Source organism: Chiloscyllium punctatum, chromosome 3, assembly GCF_047496795.1.
Source record: "Chiloscyllium punctatum isolate Juve2018m chromosome 3, sChiPun1.3, whole genome shotgun sequence".
Taxonomy (NCBI): Eukaryota; Metazoa; Chordata; class Chondrichthyes; order Orectolobiformes; family Hemiscylliidae; genus Chiloscyllium; species Chiloscyllium punctatum.
Window position 1 is genome coordinate 54,403,538 of NC_092741.1, and position 19,907 is coordinate 54,423,444.

At 39.8% G+C, this 19,907-nt stretch overlaps 1 protein-coding gene across 1 annotated transcript in view; it reads left to right on the forward strand.

Annotated features, from left to right (window-relative positions):
- bckdhb (branched chain keto acid dehydrogenase E1 subunit beta) overlaps nt 1-19,907 on the forward strand; it is a 312,116-nt gene that overhangs the window by 99,959 nt on the left and 192,250 nt on the right. The window contains exon 7 of the mRNA XM_072553417.1: nt 9,507-9,604. Coding sequence (XP_072409518.1) covers nt 9,507-9,604 — 98 coding nt within the window. The remainder of the gene's footprint in view (nt 1-9,506; nt 9,605-19,907) is intronic.

The following is a 19,907-nucleotide window of genomic DNA, read 5'->3' on the forward strand; positions in this document are numbered from 1 at the left end:
AATTCAAATATGGTTGGAAAAAAGTGAGGACTGGGCTCTTAAATATACAAGAATATAGAGTACTTAGAAAAGCTTGAAATGGTAAAAAAGGGAGGTGGGATGGCCGCAATTATTGTGGAAAGCATCGTAAGTGTGGAACGAGGATTCCCTTTAAGGGAGAAGGACACTGATTAGAGTTGAGAAGCGAAAAAGTTAAGATTGTGCTACTTGGGAATTCTATAGGCCTCAAAGGCTGAGAAATCACAGAGATGATACTGGGGATGCTTTATCACAATGAGAAATAAAGTAATTAATAAAAACAAAACACTGGGTGCTGAAATTTGAAACAAGCACAGAAAATAATGGGGATGCTCAGCAGGTCTGGCAGCATCCGTGCAGAGATAAACAGACTTGTCCACCTTAACTAAACTATTATGATCTTGCATACTTCTGTCAAAACTCTCCTCCATTGCTCCATGGACAATAACTCCAGCCTTTCTGGCCAAACCTTTTAACTTGAAACTCCCATCCAGGTAAATCTCCTGGTCATCCTCACAAGGGCCTTCACATCTTTCCTAAAATATGCTGATGAGAACTGGACCCAATGCTCTATAGCTTGGGTTAGCCACAACTAAATAGATTCAGTATAGTGTCACTGTATTTGTACTTGATGTCTTTACTGATGAAGCACAAGACCTTACGTGCTTTGCTAAGCACTCTCCTTTAATTTGCCAATATCAATGTATTGGATATGCAGATATATGAAGAATGTCAGGCAACAGCCAATATACTGAAACATGAGCTACAGGTGGGTGAACACTTCAGTGTTGTATAATGTTAAAATTGTATTTGAGGAGTCAGAGTATTCTATCAAAACATTGGGCTTCTGTTGAAATCTATTTGAGTACCTCATGGCACTTGCAGAGCAATGACAAGGAGGTAAGGACTGCAGATGCTGGAGATCAGAGTCAAAAAGTATGGCACAGGAAAGGTACAGCATGTCAGGCAGCATCCAAGGAGCTGATGAGTCAATGTTTTGAGCATAAGCTCTTCACCAGGACTATGCGAGGGAGGGAGAGCCAGGGGGGCTCAGAGATAAATGGGAGAGGAGTGGGGCTGGTGGGGAGGTAGCGAGGAATGTGACAGGTAAATGAAGGGGGGGGGGGGTGTAGGTGATGGGTCAGAGAGGAGGGTGGAGCTGATAGGTGGGAAGGAAGATGGACAGGACAATTCAAGAGGGAGGTGCTGAGTTGAAGGGTTGGATCTGGGATAAAGTGGGGGTAGGGGAGATGAGGAAACTGGTGAAATTGACATTGATTCCGTTTGATTGGAGGGTCCCAAGGCCAAAGATGAGGTGTTATTCCTCCAGTTGTCGAGTGGCTAGGATTTGGCGATATAGGAGGCCCAGGACTTGCATGTACTTGGTGAAGTGGGAGGTGGAGTTGAAGTGGATGGCCACAGGCTGGTCGGGTTGTTTAGTGCGTATGTTCACACAGATGTTCTCTGAAATGTTCCAAGTTGGTGTCCTGTCTCCCCGATGTAGAGGAGGCCACATCGAGAGCAACTGATGTAGAAGATGAGGTGTTTGGATGTGCAAGAAAATTTCTGCAGGTTGTAGAAGGATCCTTTGAGGCCTTGAGTGGAGGTGAGGGGGGAGTTGTGGGAGCAGGTTTTGCACCTCTTGCGGTGGTAAGGGAAGATGCCAGGAGTGGAAGGTGGGTTGGTGGGTGGGTGGGGCTAGCGTTGGCGTGGACCTAATGAGGGAGTCGTGCAGAGAATGTTCTCTGTGGAGTGCTCAAAGGGGTGGAGAAGGAAGTATATCTCTGGTGATAGGGTCTGACTATAGGTGGCAGAAATGGCAGAGGGTAATGCATTGTATCTGGAGATTGGTGGGGTGGAAAGTGAGGACCAGGGAGGTTCTATCCTTGTTGCAGTTGGAGGGGTGGGGTTGAAGGGTGAAGGGTGAAGGAGATGCGCTGGAGGGCATTGTTGACCATGTGGGAGGAGAAATTGCAGTCCTTGAAGTAGGACGCCACCTGGGATGTTCTGGAATGGAATTGATCCTGGGGAGCAGATGCGTCAGAGATGGAGGAATTGAAAATAAGGGCCTGAGTTATGCCTGCCTCCTTGTCGGATGCATGGAACAGTTCATTTTCCACAGCTACACCGGCACTATTCCCCACCTTTACCTCAGCTATGCTGATGACTGTATTGGCGCCACCTCGTGCTCCCACGGGTAGGTTGAACAGTTCATCAACTTCATGAACCCCTTCTACCCTGACCTCAAGTTCATCTGGACTAACTCAGACACCTCCCTACACTTACTAGACCTCTCCATCTCCATTTCCAGCGACCAGCTCAACACAGACATCTGCTTCAAACCCACTGACTCCCACAGTTGCCTGGACTACAGCTCCCTCACACCCACCCTGTCCTGTAAAAACGCTATCCCTTAGTCTCAATTCCTCCGCTTCCGCTGCATCTGCTCCCAGGAGGAACATTTCCAGAACATCCCAGTTGGCCTCCTATTTCAATGACTGCAATTTTCCCTTCCATGTGTTTAACAATAACCTCCAGTACATCTCAATGTGGGACAACATCTCTGGGTCACACACTAAACAACCCCACCGCCCTGTGGCCGACCACTTCAACTCCCTCTCCCACTTTGCCAAGGACATGCAAGTCCTGGGCTGTCTCCACTGCCAAATCCTAGCCACCTAACAACTGGAGGAATCACACCTCATCTTTGGCCTTGGGACTCTCCAAGCAAACGGAATCAATGTCAATTTCACCAGTTTCCTCATTTCCCCTCCCCCCCACCTTATCCCAGATCCAACCCTCCAACTCTCTTGAACTATCCTACCTGTCCATCTTCGTTCCAACCTATCCACTTCACCCTCCTTCTCCGATCTATCACCATCACCTCACCTTCACCTGCCTGTTGCATTCCTAGCTACCCACCCCCCAGCCGCACCTCGTTCCCATTTTTCTCTCAGCCCCCTTGCCCCCACTGTTCCCACCACATTTCTTATGAAGAGCTTATGCTTAAAATGTCGATTCTCCTCATTCTGGGATGCTGCCTGACCTGCTGTGCTTTTCCAGTGCCACAGTTTTTTGACTGAAGTTTACAATAAATTCTGCTTTCCAGAGACTATTCCTACTGTTAACAGGTGGTGGCAGTATTGTATGCATTTAGAATGACAAATAGTTGAGTTGCGAATAAATAAGGTAATGCTTTGTAAAGTTCAGTTTTTTAATTGATAACTTTTAAGATTAATATGTTCAGCTTAAGAAATAATATAAAAAAGTCGTGTTTAATATAATTTCTGAAATCAATCTTGTTTCAGCATTGATGAAGGCAATAAAATAATATTTGCCTATATCAGGATTTTCCCATAGAGTTAGGATTCAGTGGAAGTCAAGCAGTAATTTGCACTGCTGGGTTCACACCTATACCTAGATCCATGCCAGTCTTTTGGGGCGATTCGGCTAGACGCTGCAACTGCTGACCCAGATTTGTGTGTGATGTGCCTTATAGTAGCCGTCCTTTTTCTTTCTCATCCTTTTCCCTCCGAAAGCAATCAATCAGACCCTGGATAAATCACCGCCATGAGCCTGCCAGAATTCATACTATAAGGCTGATGCTGGAAAAATCATTGGGATGAATTACAAGTTGAGACGGTACCTCTCCACATTTCCAGTTGCTTTCCTTCAATGACTGACATCCTATCCCTCCTTCCCACTAGGACGTATTCATTTTCCAGTACTTTCTAAAAATGTTTGAAAGCAATTTTTTAAAATGTTCCAGCGTTTTGGACATTTTGTGCAGTGCCGAGAATTGTCTGTAAGCATCTCAGTATCAATCTTGGTTTCCTATATTCTGACAGACCTCCTTCGACATCACTGACTGAGCCAATTATTTGCAGTTAAACGTATATTCCAATGCTACCACCACTATTCTGTTCCTCACTATAATGAAGATGCAGTGTGCTAATAAAATGGATGCAGCATTGGATAGAGTTGTTTGATTCTGTGACTAATGGTTTGGGTCACATCTCTGCAGTCTTGTTCCATTCAGCTGTGAGTAGTGATAGACAATTAAATGAGAAAAAGGAGGAGATCTGAAACAAAAGCAAACATTGCTGGCTGAACTCAGCAGGTCTGGCAGCATCTGTGGGAATAAAGCAGAATTAACATTTTGAGTTCAGTGGCTCTTCATCAGAGCCGGACCTACGGATACCGCCAGACCAGACCCACTGCATTTCTCCAGCAATTTCTGCTTGTCTATTTCCAGATCTCCAGGGTCCGCAGCTCTTTGTTTTAGTTTAATAGGAGGAGACTGCTTCCTCCTGAATATCTCAGAAGAGGCAGTGGTATAGTGGCAGTGGTAATGACCTGAGAATGGCAATCCAGAACCTCTCACTGATATTGTGAGGAAAAACAAAACAAAGAGCTGTGGATGCAGGCGATCGGAAAATCCTGATGAAGGGTCACTGGACTCAAAGCGTTAACTCTGTTTTTCTCTTGACTGTGGCTGCCAGATGTGCTGAGGTTCTTCAAGACTTTGTTTTTGTTTTATATTCTGAAGACATGAGTTCAAATCCTAATATGGCAGATACTGAATCTGAATTCAATTAAATGTTGCCCTAATGGTGACCATGTGACCACCATTGATTGTCATGAAACTCCAGCTGGTTAACTAATGTCCTCCTTAACTGGTCAGACACATTTATATATGACTCCAGATCTAAAGCAATGTGATTGACTCTCAGCTGCCCTCTGAGCAATTCAAAATCAACAATAAATGCCATCCCACTTTTTAAAAAGGAAGGATCTGATAAGAAAATGAATAAAAATGAAAAAAGAGTTCCCATTGTGAATGTCTGCGGAGCATGGCATGATATAAAAAACAGAAGTGCAGAGTGGATGATTCTTAAGGTTGATGATTCTCCTGAGATTCCCTGCATCACAGCATCCAGTCTTTGGCCATTTGATTAATACTCACTCCATGTAACATCACCTTCAGTGCTATACTGGTCCCTTCAACATCCCAGCAGTAGTGCTGAAGACTTGTGTTCCATTCAGTCAAAATATTCCAGTACAGCTATGACACTAGCATCAATTACTTGTGAAATTTGAAAAAAGGAAGGCAAATTGCTTTCTATCCCATCAAACTATTCATCATAATAATATATTAAAAGCAAAATACTGTAGATTCTGAAACAAATACAGAGAAACACAGCAGCTCTGGCAGAATCTACGGATAGAAAAGCAGAGTTAACACTTTGGGCTGAGTAGGACTCATCGTAATTCTATTCATAATCATCAACAAAATGACCACATGACCACCAACTTGGTATTTACGTATCACTAACCTGCTCAACAGTGCTCACTTTGTGTCTCAGCAGTACCATCCTCAGCATACCATAAATTTAACTAGCCTTAGTCCAAGAATGCACGAGTTGAATTTCAGAGATGTAAGTGACTGCCATTGGCACCAAGGCAGAATTCTATTAAACTTGATGGAGGAGCTAGAGGTAAAACCTGGGAAGATGTTTATGACTGTTGGAGATCAGTCATCTCAACCCCACACCATTTCTGTGGAAGTTCTTCAGAGCAGTCCAACTCAAATCAGTTGCTTTATCAATGACGTGCCCTATGTTGTGAGAAGAATTCATACTGGTTGCTGACTGTTGCAGTGGTATGCAGTGCAACTGCATTCTCAATTCCTCAGATAGTGGAACAGTCTGTGCCTGATTGTAAAAAAAGGCATGGATAATATGATAGTTAACTGATAAATGGTGAGTTCTATTTGCATCTCATAGGGCCACGCAATTATCATCCTCCAATAAGAGACTTTAGTCACATCCTCTTGATGTTTAATATCATTACCACCACAGATCTACTATGTAATCTCTTCGCAAATAGATTATTTGCAAAATTCTAGATGACAGATAATGTGAGAGTGCTAATGTTTGCTAACTTCCATGATGATGATTGACATATTGTGGAGATAAATTTTTCTTCAATTGATGACAAAATCTCATGAGTAAATATGAGAAAAGAATATACTTGTGTTGCAAAATTGTATTGCTGAAATTGCATTCTTCTTTCACTTGATTTCGCAGAGTGTTTTTCATCAGTAGGCCACGCTTATCTGTTTCGAACCTTTACCTTAAAAGTATAAAATGACTTCTGGCAAAGCTGAATTTCCCAGCAAAGTGATTTGCTGTAGTCTCCATTGTTGTGACTTAATTGTAATTTCTGTTCTTTTTTGATAGTCAGTTTTGGTCATCTTTCAATGTTTGTGAAATGTTAAATTTGGCAGCAATGGGAAATGCTCTCAAGTCACAATAGTCAATAGCTTTATATTATCTTAAATGTAGAAAAGGAAGCTGGAAGGAATTCTGGAACAAAAACAGAAGTTGTTGGAAAAGCTCAGCAGGTCTGGCAACATTTGTGAAGAAAAATCAGCATTAACATTTTGGGTCCCGTGACCCTTCTTCAGAACAGTTCTGAGGGCCTGAAACATTAACTCTGATTTTTCTCCACATACGCTGCCAGACCTGCTGAGCTTTTCCAGCAAATTCTGTTTTTGTTCCTGATTTACAGCATCCGCATTTCTTTTGGCTTTATATAGAAGGAATTCTGTTTGGCTGCTCCAAATGACCCGAATATCGAAACCTTCAAATAACTATATTTTTTCTTGCTTGCATCTTGAGAGCTGAGATAGCGATATGATGTGTTTTTGTTAGTAGAATACGTTGGTGAGGCACTGTGCTGCAGGTTGTTCTGCCAGGCACTTTCAGGAACACCAAGGTACTACCTGCGCTTTTAATCTTCAAAAATGCCACAGCAAAAGAGGGCGTCTGCTCATGTTCACAGGTGTGCCACCACTTTTGTCAGGGTAGCATCTTCTTATATATCCAGAGATAGTCTGATTTTTAATTAGTAATGAGTTGAAGAGTTACAAAAGTCAAATAGGCAAGTGGAACAGAGGCTGAGATGAGATCAGCCATTATCACATTAAATGGTGGAGCAGGCTCAGTGGTCTGTGTTGCCTACTCCTTCTAATTCTTCTGTTCTTATGAAGCAAACAAGCATCTACTGTGTATATCAGGAACTTATATTTGCAAATGGAACTCATTTAGCAATTATTTGAACCTCTTTACCTCCCTCCCCATTTTACTGTGTATTAATACCAAAAGCTTTGACCATGTTTGTTTCCACTCACCCTAATATTGGCTTTTGTTGGTTGACATGATGTTTTGACTTCTTAACATTGGTATAAAGTGTCCTGCATTCTTTATTTTATTAAAGACATGATCTAAATGTAAACTGTTGTTTTTGCTGTTTGGATTACTTCGGAGGGCTGATTCTGTACACCAGGACTGAAGTGACTGTAATATGTTTTGTGCTGCATCATTGTGTGATCCAAATTCATATCAAGAAAACAATAGCATTCTTGAAGTGTAGGTGAACAATGATTTAGCAGTGAGTTTCAAAGAAATGTTAACTCTGTTTCTCTGTTCACAGATGCTGCTGGACCTGCTGAGTTTCTCCAACCGTTGCTGTTTTTAACTTCGCTCTGATGTTGATTGAAACAATCAATTCCAGATAGTTTCTTCAGTAAATGATAACTTTGCACCATGCAATTGAGTTAACGATAAACTTCTTCAAATTCTGCTTTTTGTGGAGCCAGCAGCACACATTCCATCCATTCAAATTGATTTGTCTTGGTATTGTTCTATAGCTCTAGCAAGAATCTTAGCAACACCCACACAAAATGTGATTAAAATAAAATGAATGTTTCCTCATGTGTATCCCAGTTTTCCATCACCTATGCTCATAATTCTCCTTATATGATGCGTTTGTCCTAATCCTTCTGTTTGACAACAGGTCAGTCTGAGGCTGATTTAAAAATCTGCAAATGTAGAAAGAGCAATTATGGTAGCAACCGTGTTGAGATGCTTGTAGCCTGGCTTTCCTTAACAGAGGGTAATCCAATGTCTGAAACATCTGGAGCCAATTGTACAATGGCTGTCAGCCCATCCTCACTTGCTGCCAATTTCTCAATCCAGTGAGGAGCATTGTTGGAAAGCAACTTGTGCTGTCTCTGAGAGGAGTACAAGTCATGGAACTTTTCACCTGCCACATTTTCAGAGCTAAATCTGCCAGTTGGCGAACTCATGTATGGATGAAATCTGACATCATTGTTCATTCTGCATAGCTGACCAATCAGTTTGCAACATGAATTATTGTTTATGCAGTATTGTATATAGCTTATCTTTTTGTTTCTTCTGAATTGTTTTGATTTTTGTTAACTGAATCAACAGAAAGTAAAATTGCTGTGCAGTGCGTTCTCTAGAATAACAATACAATTTCAGTTTACTTGGAATGTATTTACAGAAAATGTAATTTTATTTGCACAAAGAAAGGTTGTGGAGAACACTTAGCAGTGAATCTAGTGCCTATGTACTGTTAACACTTCTATATTTGTGGAGGCTTTTTAAATAAAAATTGTAAATACCTCAGGGTCATCCTGAGATAGCATCAGACAGAGAGAGATTTTATCACAAATGAAATCCGGTGACCTTGCTTGAATGTTTCTTTCAAGAAGTCACTTTTGTATATATCCTTGATGGAATGTTCTCTTAATCCCTATTTCCCTGGCAAGTAGGACTTGTATTTATATGTAACTATAGATATTTTGAGAACCAGGAAAGAAATTCTCATCTTAATTATGAGAATTTACTTAAACAAAAAGGTGATGCAGTCAGTTTTGGGTTACCTGCATTCTTGTTGCTTCAATGATCAAGATTTACAGATGTACAGTCATTTCTGCTATAATGTGTGTTTCTTCAACGTGAGTTTGCTTTAACGCAGTTGAAAAATTTAGACCGTTATTTGTAGAACACAAAATTTCCTTATCTGTATTGGCTATAATGTGATTCTGATCCCATAAGTTTAAATGGCGTGGCTATCGTGCGTTTTTCTTATAATTCAAGATTGCATGAGAATGGAACTATCGTGTTATGTCAGAATTGACTGTATTACTTTTGTGTGAGATGTCATTTCTGTACACCGACAGTTCCGGAATCCAGGAGAGACTTGGTAACATGTATTCCAGATGAGGGAGGTTCTTATTCTTATGGAACATATGATTGTTTAAAAATTTCTATTAATGCACTTATAAAATGTTTTTGTTTATTAGGAAAAAGTATTATCTTTGAATGCTTTTGTAAAAATGAACTTCATTATAAAGTGCTAATCATACTAGTGAACAGTACACAAACTAATAGAATCTGAAATATTGTGAATGCTCGAAGCTGTGAAGGCTGGAAATCTGAAGTAAAAACAAAATTCTGGAGATACTCAATAGATCAAGTGGGACCAGTAGAGTGAGACAAGAGTTAACATTTCAGATCTGTGACCTGTGAAGTGCGAGTATTTACAATATTTTCTGTTTTTATGATAGTATATAAATTAATATATTTATTTTATTTTATTTATCTACATTTACTCAGTGGAGCAAGTTCCTGTAGAAGCTTATCAAATCCCTCTTTCGCAAGCAGAGGTTCTCGAGGAGGGAAATGATGTTACCCTTGTTGCCTGGGGAACTCAGGTCAGTATTTGTGCATATTGTATTCTGAAGCAAGATAGATGGTGTTCTGTATTTGACATGAAATCAAGTTAAAATAAAGTGGCTTTGAAAAGCAGAGATGGAGTACAGTACATGCTATGTTAATTAATTTGTTAACTAACTATTCTGAAGAAGCAGGGAGACATGGATGTGTATGTTTATAAGTCTTTCAGGTGGCAGGACAGAAGAATAGAGCATCTTCTAAAGTATACAGTATTCTAGACTTTATTAACTGGGGCAGACAATACAAGAGCAAATACGTTACACTGAACTTATCTAAGAAACCTGTTAGTTTTAAGTAGAAAATATAGAAATAAAGCTGGAAGTTCTGGGTTGAGAAATTTCATTAATGACGATAGATTGGAAATTTACCAGTGATTTCCTTTAATAGGATATTAGATAAAAGTCTTCAACATCACATGGTATTTGGACAGTGATCACCAGTCATGTGAAAAAAAAAGTCATGTAATTCTTAGGAAGCTTTATTTAATTAAAAGTCAATCTTCACGGTATCCTTTAAACCATTCCAGGTCTTTCCACAAAGTTTTTGAATAAATTCAACTTTCCACAATCCTTCAAAAATTAAATCCTTCAGAAAATATTGAATATGAAGGCTCTTTTGTAATACTATTCCGAAAAGAGTTGAGAATGAGACGGCACAGATTTAAAGTAATTTGCAAAATAAATCGATGTGATGTGAGCAAGTGTTCATTTCTTAGAAAATAGATTTGGAATTCACTACCTGGCAGTGTAGTGGTGACAGTTTGATTACAGGTATTGGATTGTTATTTGAGTAGAAACATTGTACAGGGTTTCGGGAAAAGGTAGGAGAATGGCACTTATTTACATGGAAAGTCAGTGCAGACACAGTGAGTTGAATGTTTACCTCCTGTACTGAATTAATTCTGACGTTTTGTGAAATTGATCGCTCCTGTTTAATATCCGCCTGTGAAAAATAATGCATCTTGGTGCCTTTGCTCTGCCCTTGATATCACTCAGTTTGAGAAGAGTGATGTGTGAATCTGTATCCAGATGGATATTCAAATGGGTCTCAATCTTCAAATTTTATAGGAGTAAAACAGGTAATTTTACTTAATCAAGTACATGGATGATGTTCCAATTCCATCCTCCACATCAGACCACAAGACATAGGAGCAGCAATAGGTCACTCAACCCATCACATCTGCTCTGCTGCTCCCTGAGTTCATGACTGATGTGATGTTCCTCAACTTTTTAAAGTGTAACCTTACTGTCTGCCAGAGGAAATGGTGGATACAGGTACAATCGCATCATTTAAAAGGCAGACAGATGGGTGTGTGAATAGAAAGGGTTTAGAGGCTTATGGATCAAATGGTGACAATTGGGACTTGATTTATCTAGGATATCTGAGTCGAGAGTGTGGTGCTGTAAAAGCACAGCAAGTTAGGCAGCATCTGAGCAGCAGGAGAATCAACGTTTCGGGCCTAAGCCTTAATCAGGAATGAGCATTCCTGATGAAGGACTTTTGCCTGAAACGTCAATTCTTGTGCTCCTCCGATGCTGCCGGATCTGCTGTGCTGCTTCAGCACCACACTCTCGACTCTGATCTCCAGCATCTGCAGTCTTCACTTTCTCTTACCGAGGATATCTGGGGGTGGCTTGGACAAGTTGGACTGAAGGGTCTGTTTCTGTGCTGTACATCTCTATGACTCTATTTTGGTGTCTTATTTCCTTGATTCCCTTACTCATTAAACATCTGTCTGTCTCAGCCTTGAATATGCTTAATGACTCAGGCTCAAAGGTCCTCTGTGGTAGACAGATTCACTACTCACTGAGGGAAGAAATTCCTCCTCATCTCTGTCTTAAAAGGACTACCTTTTTTCTGAAATTATAGTCTCTGGGTTCTAGACTGTCTCACAGTGGGAAAAAGCCTTTCCACATCTATCCTTTCAAGCCTTCAGGAAATAGTATATGTATCAGTAAGATTTCCTCTCATTTTTCTACACCCAAATGATTACAAGCCTAAGCTACTCAAAACCTTCTCATGATAGGTGATAGACATTTTAGTTATGGCAAATAGAGCATTGATGAATAGCTTAATGCAATTATATAATATACATTGTGATTAAGGCAATGTCTCATTGCAGACTGTAAGGAGCCAGTATCTCCAAAGTTAAGGGCTCTAATGACTCTAAAAGACATTGGCAAACTCTCTATGGACTCTCACTTGGACATTGTAATTTGTTGGAGCTGCATTGCTTTTAGTTGACATTGTAGCTGTTGAACAGAGACAGCTGTTAAGATAGGGGCATCCTTGGTCAATATCATCTGGACAATAAGAACCTCTGTGTGTAGTCAAAAATATTTCATTGGTGCTTCCTGTGAAAGCATCATTGCAGTAGCTATGTGGGATGTTCTTGACACATGATGTTTCAGTTAACCTTTCTATTGTTACTGATTCAAAAATATGAATCATTCCTGCTGCTCTTTTGAACTGTGCTTTTTAATGTCCCTTTGAAAATGCATTTATCATTTCACTAATATTTTATAAACTAGCAGTAACCTTTGCAATGTCTTGAATTTGTGAATAGTTCATAAACTAATATTCGACTCATCTTGGCAGACATTGTCTTACAGGGCAATAATATTTCAAATGACACAACCTTCACACATAGATTTAGCATGTTTAAAAAGTTTTTTTTCTTTCATTGTTCCATTAAATTGTTTTTGATCTTTCATTGGTATGCAGAACATTGCAGTTCTCTACATTAAATATAATCTACTTTCCATTTACCCTATGACTAAGTCTTTATAGATGTCTTTGAGCTATAAAATTAAAAATTCTAGTATGCCTACAATGATTTGTATAATTTGCAAATTTACATGATCTGTTTGCAGTGTTCTTGGGAATCTCATTACTTAACACGAACAACAGCGGTTACAAAAGTGATATTCCTAATTGCTGATGCCTAATTAAAAATAATATTGTCGAAGATTAGTTTCTAGTTATTTTTGTCTCATTGTTTCAAAAATTTATTGTTTACGATTAATTTCTGAGCGCCATGGTTTATTCTGAAGACTCTTGTGAATTACCTTATCTGAAAGATCAAATATTTACATAATTAAACTTACCTATTAATTGCCACAGAATCAAGAACGAGAACCAGTCTAATTGAACAGAACTGGACTCCATAAATCCACACTAGCTTCAAATTGTTGTGATCTTCTTTCTGATAAAATGTAATAATAATTATCATTTATATAAAGGGTTTGGGTGAGAACATAGGAAGTATGGTTTGTAAGTTTATAGATGACTCAACAATTAGAGGTGTAGTGAACAACGAAGAAGGTTACCTTAGAGTATAATGGGACCTTGATCAGATGGGCCAATGGGCCAAAGAGTGGCAGATGGAGTTTAATTGAGATAAATATGAAGTGCAGAATTTTGGAAAGGCAAATCAGGTAAGGTCCTGGAGAGTATTGCTGAATAAAGAGACCTTGGAGTGCAGGTTCATTGTTCCTTGAAAGTGGAGTCCCAAGTAGACAGGATAATGAAGAAGGTTTTTGGTACGCTCACCTTTATTGGTCAGTGCACTGAGTATAGGAGTTGGGAGGTCATGCTGTGGCTGTATAGGAGATTAGTTTGGCCACCTTTGGAATACGACATGCAATTCTGATCTCCCTGTTATAGAAAGAATGTTGTGAAACTTGAAAGGGCTCAGGAAGGATGTACAATGTTGTTGCCAGATTTGCAGGGTTTGGACTTTAGAGAAAGGCTGATTAGGCTGGGACATTTTTTCCTTGGAGCATCGGAGACTGAGGGGCGACCTTATAGAGGCTTATAAAATTATGAGGGGCATGGATAGGGTGAATGGCTAAGGTCTTTCCTCTGGATTGGGGGAAGTCCAAAACTAGAGGGCATAGTTTTAAGGTGAGAGGGGAAAGATTTAAAAGGGTCCCTTTTCACGCAGAGGGTGGTGTGTATACGGAATGAGCTGCCACAGGAAATGGTGGAGGCTGGTATAATATTTAAAAGCAAGGATTTAGAGGCATATGGGCCAAATGCTGGCAAGTGGAGCTAGATTAATTTGGTCGGCATGGGTGAGTTGGACTGAAGAGTCTGTTTACATGCTGTACCTCTCTGACTCTAATAGGATTACCTGGGTTATGCACATGACCTTACTTTACAGGATTGGGATATATTTGTTTGTCATTTTAAATAGCAAACAAAACAACAGCTGTCGGACTCTCTATTTTTCCTAAATTGTTTCTATTTAGTAATGTTTTTTGTGTAGTAAAGTTTTGCTTTGCTATTATATATTTTAATACTGACATCTGGCTTGTTTGTGAATTGGATTGAATTTCTCCATTCTCTTAGTTTAATATCTGCAATATTTTTGAATTGTTGATTTCAAATATTGATGGTTGTTGAAAATTTTAATAGGTCAATTATCTTGGTGATCCTGAATTCATATCTTCCATCCTTAGTGTGCATTATTAGTATCTTGGTGATCCCAAATTCATATCTTCCATCCTTAGTGTGTAGTATTAGTTTAATATGTAGTTTCCTGCTTCAAAATGAATAAATGATCATTTTCAGTTCTGATGTACACTTTTTGTCCCAGGATAAGACCATAAAAATAGAAACAGAAGTAGGCCATTCAATCCATCAGGTCAGTTCCACCATTCACTGAGCTCATGTCTGATCAGATACTCATTTTGTCAGTTTGTCATTGGCATCTTTTATGTATTTCATTTTTCGTTCTAACCCGCTTGCTTAAAAATTATTTGGAGATCCTGGTGTTGAACTGGGGTGTACAAAGTTAAAAATCACACAATACCAGGTTATAATCCAGTAGGTTTATTTGGAAGCACTAGCTTTTAGAACGCTGCTCCTTCAAAGGAGCAGTGCTCTGAAAGCTAGTGCTTACAAAAAAAAACCTTTTGGACTATAACATGGAGTTGTTGATTTTTAACTTTGCTTAAAAATGTTATGTTTAAAAATTCTTGCACTTAACAATGTATTTAACTTATCTAGATCTGAAGTTTTCAAATTAACTTGTGTTCCTTTGTATTGTAATTGCACTGATTAAGTTATTTGATGGTGTTAAGGACCTTGATCGACTAGGCCAATGGGCTGAAGAGTGTCAGATGGAATTTCATTTGGATAAATGCAAGGTGTTGCGTTTTGGTAAAACAAACAAGGGCAGGACTTTTACAGTTAACCATAGGACAGTGAGTAGTGGTGATGAACAGAGGTTAAGAAGACGTTTAACACACTTGTCTTAATTGCTTAGATTCTTGAGTATAGGAGTGGGACATTATGTTGAGGTTGTATAGGATGTTGATGAAGCATCTTCTGGAGTAAAGTGTCCATTTCTTGTCACCAGGATTTAGGAAGACTATTATTAGGCTGGAAAGGGTTTAGAAGAGATTTACCAGAATGTTGTTGGGAAAGGAGGGTATGAGTTATAAAGAGAGGCTGGATAGGCTGGAACTTCTTTCACTGGTGTAAACACCACTATTTTAACAGTCTAGGAATGGATATATTGTAAATCAAATTCCTTAGTTTTTTTTGGGGGGACAGGGGGAAAGTGGGAGGTATTGTGGCTCTTAATATCCATATCTTACTCGCCCTTGTTTTATGACATATGTTCCCAAAAGTTTACTTTCTATTGAGCCAATCTGCAGTTCATCAAGCTCTTGATTATGACTCGAACTATATTATATCAGGGGATACTTAACCACAGCTTCAAATGTTTAATTACTTTTCCAGAAGTGTTTGTTTCTGTGCCCACAGAATAATACTGAGCCATTCTTGGAATTAAAATGTAACAGGCTATATATATAGGGTTACATTAGATTCCCTACAGTGAGGAAACAGGCCGTTCGGCCCAACAAGCCCACACCGACCCTCTGAAGAGTAATCCACCCAGACCCATTTTCCTCTGACTAACGCACCTAACCTATGGGTAGTTTAGCATGGCTAATTCACCTAACCTGCACATCTTTGGACTGTGGGAGGAAACCGGAGCACCTGGAGGAAACCCACGCAGACACGGGGAGAATGTACAAACTCCACACAGACAGTTGCCCAAGGATGGAATTGAACCCGAGACCCTGGTGCTGTGAGGCAGCAGTGCTAGCCACTGAGCCACCGTGCCGCCCTTGTTATGAACAGGTTAACAAAAAGCTAAGTGGCAATTTCCTATAAGTGATTGTGTATAGGAATAAGTGTGTTGGGAAAGTTGAACAATTGAAATACACAATTGAAAAAGGTGGACTTTGAAATGTTTTTTAAGCCTGGCCAGAGAGAAACACCACCACTGGCTATCACCATCCTAAGGCAAACCTGGACCTTCTGCAGAGGCCGTGGTGCTACCACTTCTGTGTAGCATAGGTTTGGAAGTAGGTTTAAATAGTCCCTAGAGGACCAACATAGTGAAGAGGCTACATGAGAATATCCATCTTGAGTGCTGCATTTAGAGGTCAAAGATAATTAATGTGTATGATTTTAGGTGCTAAAATTGTTGTTAATGACCACTGTGTCTCGATTTGTTGGCCCTTTTACGCAATTGCTTTGAGTAGTGTAGTTTTAAAAGCTATATACATTCATATCAGTGAGACAACTTCTCCGAGATCCTTATCAGTAAGATGTTTGGTTGGGTAAGGTATCTTTCTTAATTATGTTAGAAAATTATTTAATCTCTGTTGGACGATGAAGAGGGTTTTTTTGACACATTGAGCAGTGTTTAAAAATGGCAGCTTATAGTGACACTATAAATTCAGGGCAGAATGAAGATGATGACTAGTGGCACCATCAGTCTTACCTGGAGAATGTACTTCTGAGAATCAATATGATTCATATCAGACGTGAAATTTTGTATCATGTATCTATCCTCCAATCACTACATTTTGCTGGAGAAATAACTCGGAGACATTATTACAGTTTTGGTCATATGTATTGTTTATTTCAGTCAGTAGAGATTCTGATTAAACAGATTCTGTTTGGTGGAGATATTGTATGCTGCAGAAAAACCTATTAAATTCGATCATTCCTCTACCACATTGACTTCACATGCTCACTTTGTTTCAAAATAGCAGAGGTTTTCAAGCAACAAAATCAGGTGTACCCGAGAACTCTGTGGGAAGCTAGAGAAGTGATTACTGGGCCTCTTGCTGAGATATTTGTATCACTGATGGTCACAAGTGAGGTGCTGGAAGACTGGAGGTTGGCAAATGTGGTGTCACTGTTTAAGAAGACAAGCGGTAAAGACAAGCCAGGGAACTATAAACCAGTGAGCCTGACCTCAGTGGTGGGCAGGTTGTTGGAGGGAATCCTGAGGGACAGGATGTACATGTATTTGGAAAGGCAAGGACTGGTTCGGGATAGTCAACATGGCTTTGTGCGTGGGAAATCATGTCTCACAAACTGGATTGAGTTTTTTGAAGAAGTAACAATGAAGGTTGATGAGGGCAGAGCAGTAGATGTGATCTATATGGACTTCAGTAAGGCGTTTGACAAGGTTCCCCATGGGATACTGATTAGCAAGGTTAGATCTCATGGAATACTGGGAGAACTAGCCATTTGGTTACAGAACTGGCTCAAAAGTAGAGGGTGGTGGTGGAGGGTTGTTTTTCAAACTGGAGGACTGTGACCAGTCGAGTGGCACAAGGATCGGTGCTGGGCCCTCTACTTTTTGTCATTTACATAAATGATTTGGATGCGAGCATAAGAGGTACAGTTAGTTCGTTTGCAGATGACACCAAAATTGGAGGTGTAGCGGACAGCGGAGAGGGTCACCTCAGATTACTATAGGATCTTGACCAGATGGGCCAATGGGCTGTGAGGTGGCAGATGGAGTTTACTTTAGATAAATGCGAGGTGGTGCATTTTGGGAAAGCAAATCTTAGCAGGACTTATACACTTAATGGTAAGGTCCTAGAGAGTGTTGCTGAACAAAGAGACCTTGGAGTGCAGGTTCCTAGCTCCTTGAAAGTGGAGTCACAGGTAGATAGGATAGTGAAGAAGGCGTTTTGTATGCTTTCCTTTATTGGTCAGGGTATTGAGTACAGGCGTTGGGAGGTTATGTTGCAGTTGTACAGGACATTGGTTAGGCCACTGTTGGAATATTGTGTGCAATTCCTGTCTCCTTCCTATTGGAAAGATGTTGTGAAACTTGAAAGGGTTCAGAAAAGATTTACAAGGATGTTGCCAGGGTTGGAGGATTTGAGCTACAGGGAGAGACTGAACAGGCTGGGGCTATTTTTCCTGGAGCGTCGGAGGCTGAGGGGTGATCTTTAGAGGTTCACAAAATTATTAGGATAAATAGGCAAAGTCTTTTCCCTGGGGGTGGGGGAGGGCATAGATTTAGGGTGAAAGGGGAAAGATATAAAAGAGACCTAAGGAGCAACTTTTTCACGCAGATGGTGGGACGTGTATGGAATGAGCTGCCAGTGGAAGTAGTGGAGGCTGGTACAATTGCAACATTTAAGAGGCATTTGGATGGGTATATGAATAGGAAGGGTTTGAAGGGATATGGGCTGGGTGCTGGTAGGTAGGACTAGATTGGGATGGGATATCTGGTCAGCGTGGACAGGTTGGACTGAACGGCTGTACATCTCTATGACTCTAAAATGGCACAAGCAGCTTGAAAAGGTAGCACCTTGCTGCTAGGAGTGGCTCTGTTTTATGTTGTAATATAAGACCACAAGATGTCAGAGGTTGGTCATTCAACCCATCATAGTTCTTCACTGTTCAGTGGGATCATGGCCGATCTGATAATTGTCACCTCCACTTTTCTGCCCTTTTTCTATGTAGCTCTTAATTTCCTTACTAATCACCCAGCCTGAACAGCCCATTGCAATAAAGAATTCCACAGATTCACAGCCCTCTGAGAGGAGAAGTTCTTTCTCAGCCCTGCATTAAACATGCAACTCCTTATTTTGAGATTGTGTCCCTGATCGTAGACTCTCTTACAAGGGAAAACAGCCTCTCTGCTTCTACCCTGTCAAGTACCATGAATGTGTCAATGAGGCCACATCTCATTCTCCTAAGTTTTGTTAAATGGTCCCTCAGACTTCATAGGACAAATTTAAAGCATTAGTCCATTTAAGTAAAGCTGAGTTCCCTATTAGAATGCATAGTGCATTCATTATTTTATCCTTCTTGAGATGAGATTTGAACCATGTGACTGATAATCTTCATTGCTGTGGAATCAACCCCTTACTGAATTGAAATCAAGCCTTGTGTTTTGGAATAGTAGACCAGAGGTCAGGAGTCAAAGAACAGCTCTGACAATTTCAGATGGCAACTTCTTTCAGCTGGAGCAGTGACAGGATAACAGGCAATCCTCCTTGAAATGGAGTTGTTGATAGGGCAGCCATTGTGATGCTGCTGGAAGCTATTACATCAACAAGTATGGTTAAGATGCGTTAGAAGAACTTTAGAAGAAACTGAAAGTCAGTTTGAACTCTTTGCATTCAAATAGGTACTGTGATTTAGAATGTCCTTAGGAGTTACTAAGACCAGTGTTTTACAAAATTTGAGAGCAGAACCTGACTTTAGAGTGAGATGTATTTCTTCAAATAACATTGGAGTGGTATATGACAATTAAGAGTTTTCCTGCTCTCCTCATAAACCCTCTGAAATACTGGAAGTAATGTCTGTTGAGAAAAAACTGTGCTTGCTATTAATGAGCAAGTTTTGGTTGCTTGTTCTATTTGATTCCTTGCATTCCTTGCAATGTTTAATCCACAAACTGTTTTCAGTTGGGCAATGAGTGATAGCTACAGCTGACACATCTAGAAAGTGAATAAAAATGTGTTAGACCTTACATGTGGATGATTAGCAGTTAAAAAAAAGTGAGTTCTGATTTTAAGGGATAACTTTATTCGTTAAATGTGTTTAGACCATCAACTACTTTATTGTAATTGCTAACCCTTCCATGTTCCTTTGAGTACACTTTCTGATCTTTGCTTTTAATTATTGTGGCTCATATGGTTTCAAGACTAGCATTACATGCAAATTCATGGGTTGCTGTCTAATTACTGAGTATCTGTTCGCCTCATTTCCATCCTGAAAATATGGTCTGTTAAAAATGTTTCATCAACAAAAGTCTCACACACACAATATGTTAAATCTTAACTATCATTTGCACTTCGTAATATAGCTACAAAATTAATTGTCATCTTTTCAAATGCTTTGAAGTAGGAATAAATGAATGATGACTGTAACATACTTTTGGTTCTTCGTATTTTTTGAATAAGTCAAAAGAAACTGCAAAAGGCTTGTTAATAGAACAAC